The 21503-nt window shown below is 39.4% G+C and overlaps 1 protein-coding gene across 1 annotated transcript in view; it reads right to left on the bottom strand.

Annotated features, from left to right (window-relative positions):
- Positions 1–21503, bottom strand: part of CNTNAP2 (contactin associated protein 2) — a 1184740-nt gene that overhangs the window by 456726 nt on the left and 706511 nt on the right. Inside the window, exon 10 of the mRNA XM_065627584.1 lies at positions 12567–12738. Within this exon, the coding sequence (XP_065483656.1) occupies positions 12567–12738 (172 nt within the window). The remainder of the gene's footprint in view (positions 1–12566; positions 12739–21503) is intronic.

The raw sequence follows: 21503 nt of genomic DNA, 5'->3' as shown, positions 1-21503 counted from the left end.
ACTGAGATCTCATCACAGTCTACAGCTTCCTCACAAGTGGAAGACGAGGGGCAGGTGACCAGTGACAGACCCCGAGGGAACGGCAGGAAGATGTGCCAGGGGAGGTTTGGGTTGGACATTAGGAAAAGGTTCTTCCCCCAGAGGGTGCTGGAGCACTGGAACAGGCTCCCCAGGGAGGTGTCACAGCCCCAAGCCTGACAGTGTTCGAGAAGAGACTGGACAAGGCCCTCAGACACACAGTGTGAACTGTGGGGTTGTCCTGTGCAGGGACAGGAGTTAGACTCGATGATCCTCGTGGGTCCCTTCCAACTCAGGACATTCTATGATTCTATGGACAGTTCATGAAATAACATCATAATTTTTCATTTGTTAAAATTTTAGTAAACTTTAAAGCTGAGATGACAATCCATTTTAAATACTTATTGAGAATGATCATATAGTGATAGCTTAATTAAAAAGAATTCCACTGATGATTCACGAGAAGGATACCTTAATCATAAAAATAAGCAATCTGCATAACTTATTATCTTTTTCAGTTATGAACTGATGAGAAGCACAAAGTGATGAACAACTTGAGAGAGTCATCAAAGCAGTATGTCTTCAAAATTCAGGTGAGCAACCAGGAAGTTACTGTTTCAACAGTGCTATTATGGGATCAGGTCAACATTTACCATCTAGTCTTGTGAGAGTATAAATTTCATGTCCAAGAGAGAGCTTTGTGGATATTTGCTCAGTGCTTGCATCTTCCCCACAGGAGGATACAAATAAAATAATAATTAAACATGAATATAATACAAGCAGTACGTTCAAGCAAGTTCCCTGAGTAAACTAATCAGTTTAAGACAAAACAGGAAATTAATTTCCACACAAAGATTTTGGCCATGACTTTCATAAATTATATATCGATTACTCCATTTGATTAAGCTGTTGATTCTCTAACACTGTTCCTATACCAGTGACGTGGTAGCAGACAGAAAAAAAGAAGAGGTTCTGCAAGAATAGCTTGTAATGTTTTATTTAAATCAAGATTTTTAAAGTTTTCTACTGCTGACCAACTTTTCTTCAAATCCTTGGCCTACTAATCTTACCAGATTAGTAAATGTAGGTAAATATGTTCTTCTGTGACAGTAACTCCTCCTCTCTCATGTACTGAACATAAAAATCTGTAATGTGGAGCTCCCAGCATGTGCCTGGGCAATGCATTGACTCACAGCCATGCTGGCTGAAGTTGGTCATTGGAATTGATGCTGAAAGGGTTAAAAAATAAAGTTTGCCCAGCCACTACCGAAGTGTGACTCGGGCAGGAGTTCTTAGGAATAAAGAAGAGTAAGTAGATTTGATCAGCAGTCAATCTCAAACATCTCTGAGTCAACTGCATGCTCTCCTGTGTCAGCTCAGGGATTAAAATTACCTGTGATGAACATGGAAGGGGAATGTACAATCATGCACTTCGCCTTCCAGGTATGATAATTCAGTCTCATTCTGTGTATAACTACCTAGAGAAATCTAGGAAGAACTGTTAGCTCTTGATGATACTGCTGAAATTGCTGATGTTATTCAGAACCAAAAGAACTTCACTGTTTGTCTTTGTTAAAATTAATAATAGAAACTGAAAAATAATCTTCTAGCACCCACTTGGTAATTTGCAAAACTGGTGCAATGAGTTAAAAGAGCTGCCAGATTGTGTCTCTACAGTTAAAGAGACATTCTCAACATTCTGATGCAAGCTCAGTGTGATGAGACAGGCCCTTGCATGTGTCCAAATGTGGATCTGATGGATCAGCAGGCAGAGGGAGGCTTGAGACAAGTTTCCTTGCCAGGAGGGACCCTTGTCCTTTTAAAAAGGGCTTTTAGGAAAAAGACGATCTGTAAGTAGCAAGGGTTTCAAACTACATGAAATTTAGAAGCTAAAACCTATGTTTTGAGTTATGCTTCAGACCATGCCCTCCCCTTTTCCAAGGGCCCTACAAGGCAAATGCATGCGGAAAGAGCATGTCCTGAAATAATTCACTATAGCTGTACTAATTGCATTCCCACATTGTGGAGGATCATAGTACGGGAATGCAATCCCACAAATCGGGCCCTGCCATTTAAAAAGGATGTGTCCAGAGGAGGGCAGCAAAGCTGGAAAAAGGATTGGAAGGCATGTCCTGTGAGAAATGGCTGAGGACTCAGAATTTGTCTGATTTGGAGAGAAGGAGGCTGAGAGGCCACCTCACTGCTCTCTCCAGGTTTCTGAGGAGGAGAAGTGGAGAGGGAGGTGCTGAGCTCTGCTCCCGGGTACCTAGTGCCAGGACATGTGGGAATGGCTCAAAGATGCATCCATCAGGGGAGGTTTGGCCTTGACATGAAGATACAATTCTTAACGGAGAGGGTAGCCAAACCTTGAACCAAGTTTCCTATAGGGGTGGTGGATGCCCCAAGTGAGCCAGCATTCAAGAGGCATTTGGACAATGCCCTCAATGCCATGCTTTTACTTTTGGTCAGCCCTGAAGTGGTCAGGCAGTTGGACTAGGTGATAATTGTAGGTCCCTTCCAACTGAATTAGTCATTCTATTCTATTCTATTCTATTCTATTCTATTCTATTCTATTCTATTCTATTCTATTCTATTCTATTCTATTCTATCCTATCCTATCCTATCCTATTCTATCCTATTCTATTCTATATTCTATTCTATTCTATTCGCTTGCCATGAGCCGAATACCGATGAGAGTATTATTTACCTGAAACACCAGGGGTTTTTCACCTCCGAAAACACTTTCAAGGACACATATCAGAAAGGTTACCAGATTTGATCTCATTTTCTTTTCCTGAATCTGTTTCAGAGCAAATGCTCACAAGCACATGTGTACACAATGCATATGTGTGTAGCCAGAAACAAGGTGATGGATTCTTCAGTTTAGCTTGAAAAAACATCCCTCGCAGTCCGGCAAAGGAAAGCTACAGAGACACAGAAAGTAGCAGCAGGAATACAGGCCAAGCAGTCCCTGTTTCCTGAAGAGGGAGAACGCGAAGAATGAGGATTGGTACTCATGACACAAATATGGAAGACTAAGAGGTGCATGGCATTGTGGAGTATTTTCCAACGTAGGACACATATTGATGACGAGCACACTTTTTGACTTCCAAAACTTGCTCCCCTGTGTTTCTTGGCCAGTGATGCATGACAAGCATTCTTGTGCCTGCCCTGCACTTGTGACAGCTCTGGATGGTCCAGCAAGCCTGAAGCCCTTCCAAGCACAGGCTGTTTTGCACAAGCAAGAACCCCTGGGGAAATGGAGCCCAGGGAAGAGCAGAGCTCACTCCTGCTACAAACCTGCACTGGGCAAGCGAGCCCAAAGCACCAGGGCATGAGTGGAGCCTTGGAGGTGCAAGAGCAGCATGCAGGAACTGAGCAAAAAGGACCCAGAGGAGCCCTGACAAGAGGCCGTGTTCAATGCTACAGAGGAAGGCAAAATCCCCCCATGGACTCTTGCTAGTGCAACATGGGGGAAAAAAGCCTTCCTCTCCGTAGCTGCAGGGCAGAAGAGGCCATCTCTGTGGTGCACGAGCAGCAGGCAGTAACTGAGCCAAAAGGACCAGAGGAGCCCTGACAAGGGGTCATGCTCAGTGCTGCAGAGGAAGGCAAAAAAGCCCCGAGGACCAGTGACAATCTGCCCTGGGGGAAAATTCCTTCCTGACCCCAGCACTGGTGATCAGCTATTCCCTGAGCATGTGAGCAAGACCTGCCTCCTCATCCCATGGGCTGCTCACACCACCCAGGAGACAGATCCTCAAGCCCTATTCTCCCTCAACATGGAGCCATCTCATGGGCTTCCAGGAGTGGCCAAATGTCCCCAGCCTGATCGGTCTTGGGGCAAGAATCCTTCCCACATCTGGCAGGGCACCAGTGGGTGCTCCAAAGCACTGGCGTCCTCTGGCAACATCTTTGAATCCTATTTCTCATGCCTGCTGCCCCTGGCTCAACAGGGGATGAGGACAGCAAATTCTGCAGTGCTCCTCAAATGCTCTTCAAGCAGGCATTCCCTTGCTCTTGCCACTGTTCTCCATTTGAAAAGGCCTGATAGCCTCAGGAACCTCCAGGGGTGGGTGCTGCTTCTCACCTCGTGAGGAGCCAGTGTCTGTTTCCCAAAGGCTGAATCAGTATTCCCATCCAAAAGATGGGTTTTAAAGGTTGCCCTGCCAGGATCTGGCCTTGCAGCAGAGAAACCTCCACCAGCCTCGTGCAGCCTCAGGTCTTTCTCCATCAGCTTGCTCCAAGTAATTCTGCCTCAAGTCTCCTCAAGCAATTCCTCTCAGATGTCTTCAGGCTGCCCCAGGGCCAGCTCTCGCAGGACACAGGACGATGCTCCCTTTTATCCTACCACAGAGCATTGTGAGTGCTGTGTTGCCGGGTGGTGGCACTGTGACATGGGGGTCACAGGGGCCCCCCTGCAGAGCCCTGCCCACCCTCGTGCTGTCCCCAAGCTGGTGTCTGTGCTCAGGAGGCCCAGGGACCTGTCCCTGCCCTTGGTGGCCTCGGCACTGGGCACAGCTGCTGGGCAGCCCTGATGTGTTGTCAGCCAAGGCAAACAAACCTTGTATTGTTACTCTTCTCTCAGGTCACAGCAGAAAGCAACCTTACAGCCCAGAGACCACTCCTATTAGCTCTCAGGTTGTCCAGAATCCTGCTTTATTCTTGAGAAATATACCTAAATATCTAAATGTTTACTCTCTTTGGTTGTGTTTGAGAAAGAACAAGTATTTATCATGAATAAATAATCCACTTGCTCTCGAAAATTATTTTAGTAGCATAAATTCTGTGAAAGTTTCCGCAATCTAATCAGCATAATTTTCTCTTTTTGGAGTTTTTTAAGCTTCATCACCCAGACTCTAAGGTGATTATAGTCCTTGATGAAAACTACAGAAAATAAAGTAAATATCTTGTTTCTCTCACCCCTTCCATGGAAGAACATTTGCATCCACTTCACTTGTTAGTTCCCTGAACATACTTCTGTTTCAAATTATGTAAAGACGTTTTAGCATTTAAGCAAGCAATACTTCAATATATTCCACTCACCTATATTCAGACAGATTGCAATGGTGATGAATCCAAAACTTCTGAAAAAAACTGTTGTTTTTTTAATTCCTCAAGGTATTTCCTAGCTTTACCAACACAAGTAATGCAACAAGCATTCCATAAAATGACCCCCTTACTAACAACAGTAACAGTGCCCTTCCTTTTCTTTGTCTATTTCAGACTTTACTTAATCATTTTTTGCAAAGAATTATTACTATTGGAATAATAATGAATGTCAAATATTATTTCCATGTGCAGCTTAAATTGAATTATAATGACCTAGAATTGGCATTTTTGTATTTCAAAAACTTGATTTTCCATTACTGTAGAACTGAAGGATGTGGCACAGCTCCAACTGACATAAGACTATGCTGCCTTTGCAAGATCAAAAAGGAGTAGGGTGACCTCAGATACAGAAGAATCAAGTGAAAAACACTTTTCTGATGAAAGTTTATTATAAAGTCCATGCTATTATTATCACCAAAACACATAAAATCCCTAAGTAACGTTGATTTGAAGTGCTGAAACCAGCTCATAGTACTTGACTAGCCTGTGGGCTCAAAAGCTTATTTAAAAAATCTGCACCTGTGTTGCTGTCTTGGAAAGCTCCCTTCCAATTAATGACAGCTGGAAGGTCTAGACAATTTGTTGAGGATACCAAAGTGCTGCATAGACATCTTCAGTCCAGCAACTATCACTATGTCAGTATCTTATTTTGAAAACAACATATACTTTAATTCTCATTGGACTCACTCTTTGTTAGGTTTTGCAAGTTATCCAAAATTTTCCAGCTGCATGCAAGGGAGAAAGTTTGTGAATACATGGGAAAACCCAACTCATTTGATCTGTTGCAGAAAACCAAGATATACTATGAAGAGAAAAGTAATTAAACAATTCTTATTTTGTGGCCAGCTCTGTAGAGTCTGTAACCTTCCAGCTGTCTATTAATCTGTGTTAACTAATATGGTACTTGTCACACCGTGGTACATAAGGCACAGGTGCCACAGTATTAAAAGCACTGTCACCGTCATCTGAGCTATAACCTGTGTCTACAAAGTCACCTTTTTGGACTGAAATGGCTCATGAAGTAAACGCACTTGGGAGGGGAGGGGAGTGGGAGGAGAGGCAGAAGAGATGGAAGGGAGAATCGTACATGTAGGAAGTGGCTTCCAGCCGCACAGCCAGGAACGTCTGCAGGCTGAAGTCACAGTATGGTTTCAGCTCTTCTCCATTCCTATCACAGAATCACAGAAGGTTAGGGATTGGAAGGGACCTCGAAAGATCATCTAGTCCAATTCCCCTGCCAGGGCAGGAACATCCAGATGAGGTTACACAGGAAGGCATCCAGGTGGGTTTGGATGTCTCTAGAGAAGGAGAATCCACAACCTCCCTGAGCAGCCTGTTCCAGTGTTCTGTCACCCTCACTGAGAAGAAGTTTCTTCTCAAATTTAAGTGGAACCTCTTGTGTTCCAGCTTGAACCCATTACCCCTTGTCTTACTGTTGGTCGTCACCGAGAAGAGCCTGGCTCCATCCTTGTGACACCCACCCTTTATATATTTATAAACATTGATGAGGTCACCCCTCAGTCTCCTCTTCTCCAAGCTAAAGAGCCCCAGCTCCCTCAGCCTTTCCTCATAAGGGAGATGCTCCACTCCCTTAATCATCTTTGTGGCCCTGCGCTGGACTCTCTCCAGCAGTTCCCTATCCTTCTTGAACTGAGGGGCCCAGAACTGGACACAATATTCCAGATGAGGTCTCACCAGGGCAGAGTAGAGGGGAAGGAGAATCTCTCTCGACCTGCTAACCACCCCCCTTCTAATACACCCCAGGATGCCATTGGCCTTCTTGGCCACAAGGGCACAGTGCTGGCTCATGGTCATCCTGCTGTCCACCAGGAACCCCAGGTCCCTTTCCCCTACACTGCTCTCTAATAGGTCATTCCCCAACCTATACTGGAACCTGGGGTTGTTCCTGCCCAGATGCAAGACTCTACATTTCCCCTTGTTATATTTCATTAAATTTTTCCCCGCCCAACTCTCCAGCCTGTCCAGATCTCGCTGGATGGCAGCACAGCCTTCTGGCGTGTCAGCCACTCCTCCCAGCTTGGTGTCATCAGCAAACTTGCTGATAGTACACTCAATTCCCTCATCCAAGTCATTGATGAATATATTGAATAGTATTGGTCTCAGAACTGACCCTTGAGGCACTTCACTAGATACAGGCCTCCAACCAGACTCCGCCCCATTGACCACGACTCTCTGGCTTCTCTCCTTCAGCCAGTTTGCAGTCCACCTCACTACCCGATCATCCAGTCCACACTTCCTCAGTTTAGCCGTGAGGATGCTGTGGGAGACGGTGTCAAATGCTTTGCTGAAGTCAAGGAAGACCACATCCACCGCTCTGCCATCATCAATCCACCTTGTTACGTCTTCATAAAAGGCTATGAGGTTGGTCAAACACGACTTCCCCTTGGTGAGGCCATGTTGACTGTCCCTGATGACCCTCTTATCCTTGATATGTCTTCAGATGGCACCAAGGATAAGGTGTTCCATCACTTTCCCAGGGATGGAGGTGAGGCTGACCGGTCTATAGTTGCCCGGGTCCTCCTTCTTGCCCTTTTTGAAGACCGGAGTGACATTTGCTTTCCTCCAGTCCTCAGGCACCTCCCCCGTTTCCCAAGACTTGGCAAAGCTGATGGAGAGTGGTCCAGCAATGACTTCAGCCAGCTCCCTCAGCACCCTCGGGTGCATCCCATCTGGACCCATGGATTTATGGATGTCCAGATTGCTTAACTGGTCCCTAACCCAGTCCTCATCAATTAAGACAAACTCCTCCATTGCTCTGCCTTCCTCTGGAGCCTCAGGGGTACGGGGCTCCTCAGGACAGCCTCCGGCAGAGTAGACAGAGACAAAGAAGGCATTCAGTAATTCTGCCTTCTCTGTATCTTCTGTCACCAGGGCACCCATCCCATTCATCAGTGGGCCTACATTGCCTCTGGTGTTAGTTTTATCTGCCATGTATTTGAAGAAGCTATTTTACATCCTTTTTGTGAACTTGTACTGGGAACAACTCAACTTTAAAGCATGATTTGCTTCCAATCCGGACATTGGTATATCATCTGCTTCTTATGCAGAGAACCACAGGATGATGTCTGTCTTACTCCTCGCTGTCTGCCTTACTCCTCGCTGTCTGCCTCACCACTGAACTGGCAGAGAGCAAGGTCAGAAGCCTAAAGTCTGTGTAAGGAGCCAGAAGTGAAGAATTTTAAGACTATTTGCAATTATTATCTTTAATTCCAAACACATTCTATCTTGCTGTCCGTGACAGCGTGGACACTTTCATGCACCAGTACGCTTGCTATGTTTTGTTATTTAAATTAATTATTTCAAATTTTGATTGGCAATCACGTATTCTAGAGAACGTGGCTCTATTGGATTAAAGCTGAATGCTGGCACTCTGTCATACACAGTGCATCACCACAGCAGGTGAGCAATAATCACCCAGAAATGTTCTGTTGCACATATCTGATTACTTACATTAATACTTCAATGTGAAATTTTATAGAAAATTGGCATCTAACTCATCTCACTGTGTTACAGAGGGAATCACACAGTTTACACATTCATAAAACACTAGAAGCAGCTGCATGAAAACTCTTGGTACTGCATTTTTCCCCATTTCTCTCATTTCACCTATTATAGTACACAGAGATTGTCGTTAAAATTGGCGTATGTTCTGTATAATCTACAACGACAGATTGGGCACTATACTTTGAAATCATTGTGATTTTGTGATTAAAATCTTTAATTCTATCCACAACAAAGTCAGGCAAGCTTTAGAATTCTCTGAGACTGATGGAATAAATTAGTTGTGAGTAATAAATCCTGTTCAATGTCCCGTGCTAAAATCCTAAAGTACAACTGTACCGTCTGGACTGTAACAAGTTAGTTTGCTAATGATAAGTAAAGGAGGTGTACAGGGACCTGTGCTGTCACAAGCAGCAAAGCATGTTGATCCCTGTGACAGCAATGCAACTTTCATTGCTAATACCATTAAGGTTAACTAAGATACAGAAACAGGGATGACTATTTTTTCTCAGTAGCATGTTAACTGCTTGTAATTACTATATATGTACCTGCCTAAACTTATAGGCATTTATACTGTTTGGCCACTGGTAAAAAGAGAATATTCCTTGGTTTTGGTGTTCCCTTTTAATAAGATTTCAGGTTGTAGTCTTTGCAATAGCAAAATGCTCATGTGAGGAGGGGAAGACTAAAAATAAAAAGATACTATCTCCCAAATACAAGTGTAATACTCTAACATGACTATTCTAACATCTTTAAAAAATTCTGGAACTAAAATGCAGAAATCCTTTCCACACAGGGCAGGTGTTTCACTTGGCAGAACCTGGGACTTTGGAAGCACTTACCTCCATGTGGGTGCAGCATGAGAACTTGCCAGCCTCAGTACCTTTTGTCATGTTCTTATAGAGAAAACTGTCCCCTCCTTGCTATCTGCTCTGGCTAACTATGAAAAATGCTGCTGTTTACAGCTACAGTTTTTTTCCCCCAACCAAATGGCTGAAGTCTGCAGTAAGAATGATTCAATGTGACAGCTGATCTTTTTGCCCAGTGGGGATCTTCACTTAAGTGTGGCTAGGAAAGCATTTCCATGCTGATGATGACCAAAGCCTTTATGATTCAGAGCCAAACAAGTTAAAAAAAGCAGGAGGAATCCCAGTATCACAGCCACAAGCACATTCCCATTTCAAAGGAAATGAAATTAAGCTAATACACAGCACATATGATGCCTGGACCCTTTAAAAGAAAGCCACATAAAAATGTTCTATACAGTGGCATATTGTAACAGAAGTGCTTGTAAACTCTCATTTGCAGATGTTAATAGGTGCTAATAAGACAGCTATGAAAATCCAGTCAGATCTTAATCTTGGCATTATTACTTAGTGAAAGGGTTTGTTTCAAAGTGCAAACTACAAAGAAATAAACTTGATCATGGGAAAACAACAAACCAGTTTACATCTCAATCCTTAACAAAAACAAAACTAAACCTAAGAAAATTCTTTGGATACTGTTCTAATTTCCTATGATTACAAAATTGTTATTCTGCTTGCAATACAACCTTCCAGTGCTTAGCAATCATAAATATAAGACATATAGTTTCAATTGATACCATGAGGATGATATCAGGGTCTAAGTTGGCAGAAGAGAGATACGGAGTGATAATATATTTTCTTATATAAAGGAAATATACATACATAAACATATATAAACCACTGTTATTTATATTAAAATATATTATTAATACAAATGTTATATAAATCTAACATATAATACATGCTAAATATCTAAAACATAATAATATTTTAATATAGTAAAAGATGTTTAATATAATATAATGTATGGCATATGGCATTATATTATATGAAATGTTTGAATATATATTATTATATGTTATTAAAAAATACCTTATGACTAGTAACTTCTATGTGAAGTTCACTTCAAAAGTAAGCTGCCTGACTGAGAGGAAGCTTTACATCCTGTTTTTCAAAAATGCATTGTAAAGCTCTGATTCTAATTAACTTATATTGCAGGTTAATTGTAATTACATTGTAATACATTGCAAAAGCCTAATTCTGATTAAGTTCACTATGATGACGGAATTATTTCTAATGGACACTGGCATAAGTGGGATCAATACAAACTATCACATAAGCTTAGATTTATTCACTTGGGGAAAAGCAGAGACTTAATTAGATGTATCTTCACATCCTTTCTTCCAAGTCAGTTTACATTTCCAAAACCAAATATTCAAAATAAAACTAAGCAATTCCAACTAATTCAAACTAAATACTAACCACAGGAGGCTTTTCCAATTTCAGTTTTATGTGAGGAAATAGAACAAATTTAATCCCTGTGACAACAGCTCTTCACTTCCTCTTTTCATTATGGCTTCAACCCTGAACAGGTCCATGAGAAGCAGCAATCTGAAAAGGCCTGACATGCCAGAACAACTCACTGGTACACCACAAAGCATGATCCTTAACACTGACATTACTAAAATGGCATAGTGGATCTGACTGGGATGAGGTTACTAAATTAACCTTCTTCATAGCAGCCCTTATGGCACTGTGCTTACCAGTTGTGGCTAAAACAGTGTTGGTAACACACCAATGATTTAGCTGCTGCTAAAGAGGGCATGCACAACATCAAGGTTTTCTCTCCACACCCTCCCCTATAAGGGCCAGGAGGACAGAGATGGGCAAGAGGTTAGGAGCGGACATGGCTGGAACAGCTGACCCAAACTGATCATAGGAATATCCCACACAAGTCCATGGCCACAGTCGACCCACCACAACTTGATTAGTGCAAGCTGATGTCTACATTTCACGAAAAGAAGGCATTTTGCCAGACCAAAGCTCTATGCCATATTTCATTTTTTTCAAAGTCACATTTATCTCTTTGAGATTCTCTTAACTTACAGTAGGAAATCAAAAGCACATGCATTTCTTTACTATGCAGATCTTTGCTGATGATATCCAGAGTCACTCACCCTGTGGAATCTCCATCCTTGGAGATACTCAAAACCTGACTGGACATAGCCCTGAGCAACCTGATGTAGCTTTGAAGCTGGCCCTGAGTTGAGTGGGGCTTGGACCACATGAATTCCAGTGGTTGCTTGTTACTTCAATTATTCTAGGGTTCTGTGACCCTGTAATCTTTGTTTCTTTCAAAGCGGAATTCTGAAAAGCCATTTTTAGCTTTCCAGCAGACTTGCAATGGGTTTAATATGTAGGCAATTTTCATAGGTCAGACTGCCTGCATGCAGGAGTTAGCCTACTTGCTCTTTCCCCATCTTTCCTAGTATTTTCTTTTTTGCCAACAAAGAAGAAACTATTAGTCAAGAGCAACAGAAATTAACACAGGTAAGTGGTTGAAAAGGTAGGGCTCAAAGCAAAAGCTTGCCATCATATTGAATTACTATTCCCAGTTGGGAAAAAAACAAAACAAAACAAAACAACTAAGTACATGCATAGTTGTGCAAACATGTGGACCTTCAGTTCTCTTACGAATTCAGTGAAGCCAGAAGGCACTGAAGCCAAGAATCACAACTTCTAGTTGCAAAAGATCTCCATAACAGTCATGTAACACACAGACAAAATGTGTGACTTTTCAGGAGAGTTCCCTATTTCAAGGCAGCCATATTGACCCATGGGCTGATTTTGACTTACAAGAGATTTTCACCTCCTCCTCTGCCTGAGACAGAGTAGATTGGAGCTATGCTTTCCACTGCACCCTGCACAATCTATGACTTAAAGCCATCATCTGTATCATCTAAGCATGGTTCCCACTGCTAAAAAGGCAGAACTGCCTTAACATGATCACTGACAGTGTCAGAACCACCTTTTCTGTATCACTGTATATTTTCAGAATATGCAGGACATGTACCAGTGTATCAGGGTATAAGTGATGTCTCCACAACTTACCTGTCGATAATGGCACACATGTCAATGGTGACATTGGCAAAGCTTCCCAGCTGGCCTTGCTCCACTGCGTGCAAATCCACCAGCTGATCATCCACGTGAATAAACTGCATGCATCCTTGAAATGAATGCTGAAATAGTGAGTGATCTGAGTCATTCATCTGTATAGGAAACCCTGTAGAGCAGCAGAAAAAAAGATCATTATTAACTTCATAGACTATTACTCAAGCCAGTATTTTTTCAACAGGAAAATACATGTTTTCTAGATGGGGGAAGAAAAATGCAAGGTGGGAAGGAAATATTATGCAGTTATTAGATTACATTGCAATGTTATTGATTTAAGTCACCGGCAACTACCTGCAAGAATTTATCTAGTACGGTCCATGATTCTTTCATTAATTTTTGTCTATGGGAAGGAAGTCTTCTGCTACATTTTTCCTCCCACAGCCCTCTACTGCTGTTTTTCATTGCTTCTCTCTTTATACAAAGATTAAGGGAATAGGGAAAGGATTCATTTCCTTGCTATATTTTGGGAATCACATTCCTATTTCTCATTTTTTTCTGAGAAAAATGTATTCCATGTATTCTATGAAGTGAATTTCCAGTTCAGCTCTTCTAGAAATAGACTTCCTGGGCAATGAATACTTGTGCTGGAAACTTGCTGCAAACTTAAAACTAGCCCTAAAAGCTGATGTCCTGGCCACTTCTGAGGAATCTGAGGACATTCGGTAGCATTTTCATTTTTGCTCTGAATATGTTCATTTGCCTGTCTTTCTGAAGGTATTTTATAAGAGATGAGAATGAATTAGTGTTTCAATCTAGGCTAAAAGGCAGGTAGACAAAGGATGTTTGTATGTAATTGTTTAACTGAATGTCCTTCAGAAATGAATGTGTCAATTTACTAGAGAAAAATGTCCTCGATATGACAATGGAGGGCCTCATTCACTACTTATAAATCTTTAACAATAAAGTCCCCGAAAAAGCTTCAAGAAAACAATTTAGACAGAATCTGTTTAAGATGAGAGCAGGAAGGGATAGACGCTAACAGCAGTTTATTGATAAAGAAGGTAAAAATTCTGAAAAATCCATAATGGTTTTGCAGATTTCAGCTAGGAAGATGACTAGCTGAGCAGTTCTTGACTGACGAGGGTAAAAAAATCACACACATTTGCTCTGGTAGCTAAGACAGATTCTACTGCTCCCGCTCCTCCCTCTTTCCTACTGAACTTGCGATCATCAGTGCCTTGCTGCTTTCTTCAATAGCATGGAAGCAGGTATTTGTGGAGACAGGAGAATAACAGACTATCAAACCCATATTGTTTGAATAGCAGCAGGAAAAAGGACTGAATGTCATTTCAAAGTCTGTTTCTGAATACAGTTTATCGCATGTCACACAAATAGTTGGATTGGCTTAAAGAGAGGACAATGAGTAGAGGGCAGAAACAAGCAACGGGGGTTTGGGGACAGATGCAGCTTCATGGAGCACCTGTTACTGAAAAACAAAACAAAACAAAACAAAACAAAAAACAACAGATACACTTAAGTCTTTCCCATAATATAATTTAGACCCATTTTAACAGAAAGGCTTTGCCAGAACATTCATGCAGTCAGTAATGGGCTTTAAAATTTTCTAAAACAGTCTTGCCCTTCAGCTAAAATCACTGCTGGCAGCTCCAGAGTTCAGTGGTGGCACCACAGAATTAATCAAGGATGTTATAATAATTAAGCTGTGACCACGCTAAAAGTTAGTTCTGACAGGTATTTCAAGCGATTAGGCAAAGACTTGCCGTGAGGTCATATCATATTCAGAGCAAAATTGTGACACTATCACAGGGAGCTATAAACTGCTATAACCAAGACAAATACCCCTTCACACTAATATACATCAGATGGAGAAGAAAAACTCCTAACAATCCCCCAATTGCCTAACTAGTGCATAATAACCTTATCAGACCAACTGCCCCCCACCAAAATGGTCCTAGACTGTGGGAACTGTTATTTTGGATTGGCAGAAAACTCAAGTTGTAGGGATAGGATTTGTATTCTCTTCCCAGATGATGAAAAGAGGACAGGGCTTTTAGAAACATGCCTCCTACTCTTTTTTTTGACTTTTTCTTTCCAGTGACACAGAAACATTTTTATTTTTGCTTTTTGTTTTATTTGTAAGTTAATGATAGGCTGATGTTTGTACACAGATGGCACTTGGTATTTTACTTCATTAAGAAAAAATACACCTCATTTAAGAAAAAAAAGGTAATTATTATCTAATTATCTAACTGGTAGTTCATATTGTCTTCAGCTAGTTGCATGGGTAGCTGCAGAACCTAGTCACCAATAGAAATAGCGACTGATCTCAAGTCTGACAGTGATTTTTATCTGCATGGTATTTCAAGTATACATCCTGGATCCTTGCTATGCAGAATGAGAGGAAGGAAACAAAAAGATTTATTTGTCAGGATAAACAGCAGTACAGCAACATCCAAGGGTAATTTTCTATACATATTATATGGAGTTAAAAGACATTGCTCTGAAATCACAGAAAAAAAACTCAAATTCAGTGCATAAAGATGTGGTTAAATTAAGATATAACTGGTGTTTCATATATGAATAAACAGGAAAAGATACTAAAAGAAAAGCTCAATACACCTACCTACCCAAATTCACTGTAATACTTTTATGCTTGTTTCAGTCAAACCAGAATGGGGCCCTTAGCGTGAAGCGGAACACAGGCAATAACTTTGGAAAACTAGAATCTTCCTGTTCCAAGTGCATGAAATAAACTAAGGTAAACAAACTGCAGAAAGGATGAACAGCATGAGTTTAAATGGAATATTTTTTTCATTTCATTGCATCTCTATAAAGCTACAGAAATGCTCAAAAAAGCACACACATATAGCTTCTAAGTATTATATTTGAAGGAATATGGGACCAGTACTGGAGGTTTCAACAGAGTCATGCCTCTTCAACTCCAGTCATAATTATGTATTAGGGAACATGAGGACTAAGGATGGAGTTTGCCCAGACATTGGGATTCCATGTCTAGCAAGCGTGTGAACTGTCCTGAAAAAAACCACAACTTCAGTCCCCCAGCTTGGTGCTGTGCAGAAAGGCAAACCAGAATGGGAACTACAATTTTTCACTGGGTGTTCACAGAAGTCACCAACTTCTTCAATGAGGCATTTTCTAATAAATTAATTTTGCCTTCATTATTTTGTTTATAGAAACACAGAGGCTGAATGCAGGGTAGTGCATTCTATTCTAACAAGTGTAAATTACTAACCTAAAAAACCCAAATGTGTCTGTATACAAAGAGAAAAGCACACTTTATTAATGCTAGAGCTTAGAACAACAGGATGTTGTACTTCTAGCACTCCTGGGACACACATGAGCCCTCTAGGTAAAACAGGCTAGCATTAATGATGTCTCTGGTGGACTTCACAGAATCTTCATCATATTATGATGAAAAAGTTTAAGCAGATCTCACAAGTCTTGGTAGCATTTTCTACCAGTGGTGCAACTCTTGGTTTGTTTATTCTCATCTGGAAATCTGGTCCTTAGTCAGACTCTCTTCTCTAAAAATATTTTATTGCCAGCTGCCTGCTTATTAATTGAAGCCAGTTCTAGAAAAGCATTGAGATTTTTCAGTCTGTCTGTATACTATAATTCCTTAACCCTCAGTTAGACTTCACCTCAGTGTATTGACACTGATCCAGTACCTACCAGTTCTTGAAGGGATTGGATTCTTTAAAAAGTAGCTTCTAGGACCTCTCTACCTGAGGTACGAAGAATACCAAAACAGTACTACAGTTCTCCACTACCAGGTGCCAGAGAAGCTCTTCCTGCAGCACACCTGATATTTAGATGCAATAATTCTAGAGTCATGTGACCTGGCCATAGATATAGGTCATGTGTATAATGTATATAACATGTTATGTGAACAAGTAATTATGCTGGTATTTCTTACAAGTTGGTCGTCGAGGAAAGAAACAGGCAGATAATGCATTAGTCCAGGTAAGAAAAAGCCCAAAAGATACTCAGATGATAACAGCTGAGCAACAAGCTGTGAACAATTATCTTCAAGACACAATGCAACTTGCACAAATATTATTTTACAAGATATTCAATGGCTAGGATGACAGCCTAGGAAAAAAGTGGAGGAAATACAGTTACGATGGCACTGACAAAAGCAGAAATAGGAGCAAGGCAGACTATCGTTAGTAGCACACACAAAAATTACAAACAGTAATACAGAAAGGACAAGACTACAGTATAATAATCTCCCTTTACCAGCTTTTTTGATTCAGTGCTTCTCTCAGACTGCTGTGGACCTTAGTGTGAACAACAGTGTACTTCTTTAGATGAACTGTTTTGAGACACTTTCCCCAACGGCTTGCCAAAGAATCCAACTACCTTTGGGCCTTTGAGTTACTTTTGAAAAATCGTGGGATTGTAACCCAGGCTTCCAGGTGGCAAGTTGATGGTACCAATTCAGTTGTTTGCAATGAACTGCAATGGGCCCTGAGGTACATCTCATATCTAAATATGGCATCTTTTTCCTTTCCTTTTACTTTTCAATGCCGAAGGACAGATACCTTTTTTTTTTTTACTTGCCTGTGGTAATTGCAAACATGGTATCTCTCCTATTTTCAAAGTCATCTCCTGCAAAACATGAGGACCATGACTTTCCCGAACATAGAGAATGTCTGGCAGATTGTGCCAAAGCTCAGCTGGGAGGAAATATGCATATAGCCCACCTCTGTTCTCAGATCTCATAGCACATGGATCACAATGACCATGTGATTTTCCCACTTCATCCTTCCTTTCTTTCATCTTGTCTTTATCTAACATATATTAAAAATGCAACTAACAAGAAAAACATCTTGGTACATTTTTATGAGTCACATACCTTTAGAGTTACTATAAACTGAAAATGTAAGAGAATAGGTAAAAGGTTGTTGATCGGTTCTATAGTTTGTAATGCTAAAATTTTAAAATTAATCGCCAAGTCTTTTTGCATAAGATTATAATAAGGACAGCCTTTACCATGAATTTAGTGACTGTTTATAGGGATTCCATTAAGCCCTACAGAACTTAAGGTAAATTCATTGCTCAGATAACATAATGTAAATTTAAGAACAAAAATATGATTAATCAAGGAAAATCTAAGCTTTGCAATAATTAAGACAACTCTTTAAACTTTCAATTATTTTTTTTTAGTTTGTTCATTAAAGAGCAATAATGTTAACCTTTAATCCACCCCATATATTTAATGGCCATCCCTAATTTTGACCTACAGAAACCACCTATATAGTGATATACGTATCATCAACGATTAATATGCTTAAGGTAGTTTTGGAAGTCTGTAAAATAAATTTAATGCGTTCAGAACCTGGAAGTTACTGCTAACAGAAGTGTCAGAATAGACATTTAAGATACACTGAATATCTGAATGCACTTTAAATCAGATCACTTTTCAAGTTTTAAATATGCAGAAACGTTTATTAGCAACAAAGTTCTAACAAAGTCTTTATAACCAAGAGATCAATCTGTTTTCTTGGTAACTCTCTGTGGTTATAGTTGATATAGGGTAGTAGGAGCCAAGTGAGAAAATCTGGAATACTGGAGAACATGCAGTGAATGGCATGAAACTACAAATAGCGTGTTTAAGGTACCTAAACTGAATCTCAGTTCCAAACTGGTGCAGTTTACCACAGTGGTGTATGTATTGTGGTCATACAAACTGTAGCTCACAGTGATTTTGCTTGGGTGATTATACGCTCAACACTGAAAGCTTTCATTGTGGTACCTTTATTAACTGGACTGAAAAAAAATGTTGATTAAAATATAAATCTCTTAGGTGGAAGCTGATGAAAGTAAATAATGTGAATCTGTAGCTGAATTGGTCCACTGAGTTCCATACTACTATTTTCGATTGAAGTATATTCGCCTTAGTGATATTACAGTAAGAACGTTGCAGTACATAAAAATACAAAATAAGGGTATGTAAGAGAAGCAAATAAGATTACATAATTAATGTCAACAGCATAATCTCCTCACTGTACATCTCTTAAGGGCAGTAAATAGTGACTGAGTATTTTTTGCTGCTTATATCTCCCTAAGTGTAATTGTCTCCAGCATTCTCTAGAAATTTTTTATCTTCATGGGGGATTTATGGTAGAAGTGAAGTAGCAGTAACTTTGAAAATCTAGTGTACATTTATTCTCTTTGTTGTAAAATAGAAAGCCTATGAATAGCATCTATTCCATGGATCATGTAATGTACAGATTTGCTGCAATTTGATCATTATGTGGCTTTCTGTATTTGCCATCATTTCCAATAAAATAAGATAGAAATTACAGTAAAGTGCTAGATTGACTTAAATTAGCCAAGCCTGGTAATAATGATCATTCTTACTGCTTCTCCCTGTGTAATGTGATGACTGAAAGTTGCTGCTATTTTTCATGTTTCCAGTCATCTGAAGGAGAATTTTGTCTAAACAGGAAGATCAGGACAGCTTTTGAGTTTATTTCAAGACAGAGTTCTTACTGATTTTATATTTTAGGGATTCAGCCATGCATGCACCACATTTTTTCATGGAAACTCACTTAAAAAGGTAATAATATCTTCATGTAAAAACAATAGAAGACAATTTCATTGGTTTTTATTTGTCAGATGATACCAAAATATTTTATTAATTTGTTTTAACTGTTCCTCTGCCAGGAAACAGAATTATCTTTGTACTACGAACCACCAGAGCATAAAACTGTGCTTAAATGCTTCATAATAAGTGAACAATATGTGTATTTAAACATTTTTTAAATTCGTGTCCCATTTCATTGTGTTATTTATATTAATGTTATCACAATCTCAGTGTCCTGTTTTATTTTCATCGCTGACAGTTTCTAAGTAAAGGATTAAAATGTATCTAAAATTTTCTCTTTTATTTTAAAGTAGTTGTTTGTGTTTTTATCGTTCTTTTCCTGAGGATTCTTTATTTATGTCTGAAGTGGCTGACTACTGTCAAACTCCATTGAAGGAGGCAGGAATCGGAAATGTTTAACAGCTGGCAAAATCTAGTGGTTTCTGAAGAAAAAGCAAAAAAGCAACCTCTAGCCACTTGAAAAAGTGGTCTTTCTTCAGCGAAGCTCTTGTTTACATAAAGCACACTTCCCATCAAGTGGAGTTGCTGCTTCCATTTGAGCATAAAATAAGCTGCTATTATGAATTACCAACAATTCACATCAGTTCTTGTCAAAATAAGGACTTTGGAATACATTTATTTGCGAGAAAATAAATTAAATCTTGCTGTTCATCCCCTTTTAAACATCAAGAAAGCAAAAGGATCCAGTTTTACTATTATTTTGTTAAAAAACCATACATTTCCTATATCAGTAAATTTCTGTTGCTCTTGGAATGTAAACATATCAAAATACTTAATTTAGTTTATTGTATTTTTTGTGAGCCCACACAAATTTGACATTGCAAAACCAACAGTATGCACAGCTGATTCACCCACCATGCAAGGGAAGTAGAATAGTAAGTCAAATAAAAGATGGAAAATTATCTGTGCATTGAGTAGGTAATACCTGATTTATTTCTGTTGTGATTTGGACAAGTATTAATTTTAGCATCTATGTATACTTTTAAGAGTTTTTTCTTTTCTGAATATAGAGGTACTTTTAGATTGTCGGGAATAATTTATTTTCTGTTGCAGAGATCTGAACTATTGTATGGAGTTTAGCTATTTAAACAAATATTGGTATTTAGGACATGTCTTGAGATATGTATTAAGACTGAAATAATTCCCTGTGAATGAAAATCATGCTTGTGTTCTGCCTAATTAGTTAGATTTGCTCCCAGTAGCAATATAGTACATGGATTTTTTTAAAGTGTAGTAGTCCCTTCACTTTCTAATAGAGCTACTATGCCATTTACTTGTATTATGCAATACTGATAAACTGTTTGAATTACATACCCATTTGGGCAAGTTGGACAGTTCAACTTAATAAAGTATTACACATCTTTAACTCAGTGGTAGAACAGAACTTTGTTTTTTCAGGTGGTCATGATTTAAACAATATTTAGATTTTCTATTTCTATATAGTAACAAAAATATAGAAATAGATTCCCAGTAGACTGTTTTTCCAAATTTAGAAAGAAATAACAAAGAATCTCTAAAATGTAAACACATTCTCTCTGAATCTGAGCTAATTTATCTGTAGCACATAATTTGGACCTGCAGTTCAAGTGAAAAGTTAGCAACTCTTAACATTTTTATAAGCAGAAAGCACTCATACAGCAGTGCATATTCAACCTATACTAATATCAGAAATAAATTCATATAATAAACCACAACGAATTCTAGTCAACAATAGTAACAAGAAAATCCATTTTCTGTTTTCTCCATAATTATTTAAAGCTATTATGATTGTAAACATTTAATTAAATGGAAAGAAACAGAAGTCTATTTGTCTGTTATTTCTAAGATTCAAATGTTAGAAAGAATCACCATTTTGTTATCTCTTTTTAAACTTGATGCTCTTGAAAAAAAAAAAAAGATATTAAAATATTGGCATTTTAGAAATTGATCTTTAATCTTTGTGCATCTAGAAAAATAAACAAAAGAATTCCACATATTGGGTTATGATGAGTTTCTTCTTTTTCAGGTCATCCAGCCTTCACTCTATTGCAAGTCTGCTCACTCAAAGCAAGCGTACAGTAGAAAATAATACACAGAAATTACTTTAACTTCAATCTCCTGTCTTTTTTGATTTAAAATAAAAAGTTTTCAAAGAAACAGAAAGAAATTTTAAACTGAAATCACTAAATAACCCCTTAAGAAGCATAACCTTTAACATTCATTCTTCCAGTATTAATATCAAGTCCAAAGGAGCCAAGGAGATTTCTTAAACATCAACATTATCCATTCAAAAGCACAGC

This window comes from Caloenas nicobarica, chromosome 2, assembly GCF_036013445.1.
Source record: "Caloenas nicobarica isolate bCalNic1 chromosome 2, bCalNic1.hap1, whole genome shotgun sequence".
Classification (NCBI taxonomy): Eukaryota; Metazoa; Chordata; class Aves; order Columbiformes; family Columbidae; genus Caloenas; species Caloenas nicobarica.
This window is presented reverse-complemented; position numbering and strand designations above follow the sequence as displayed.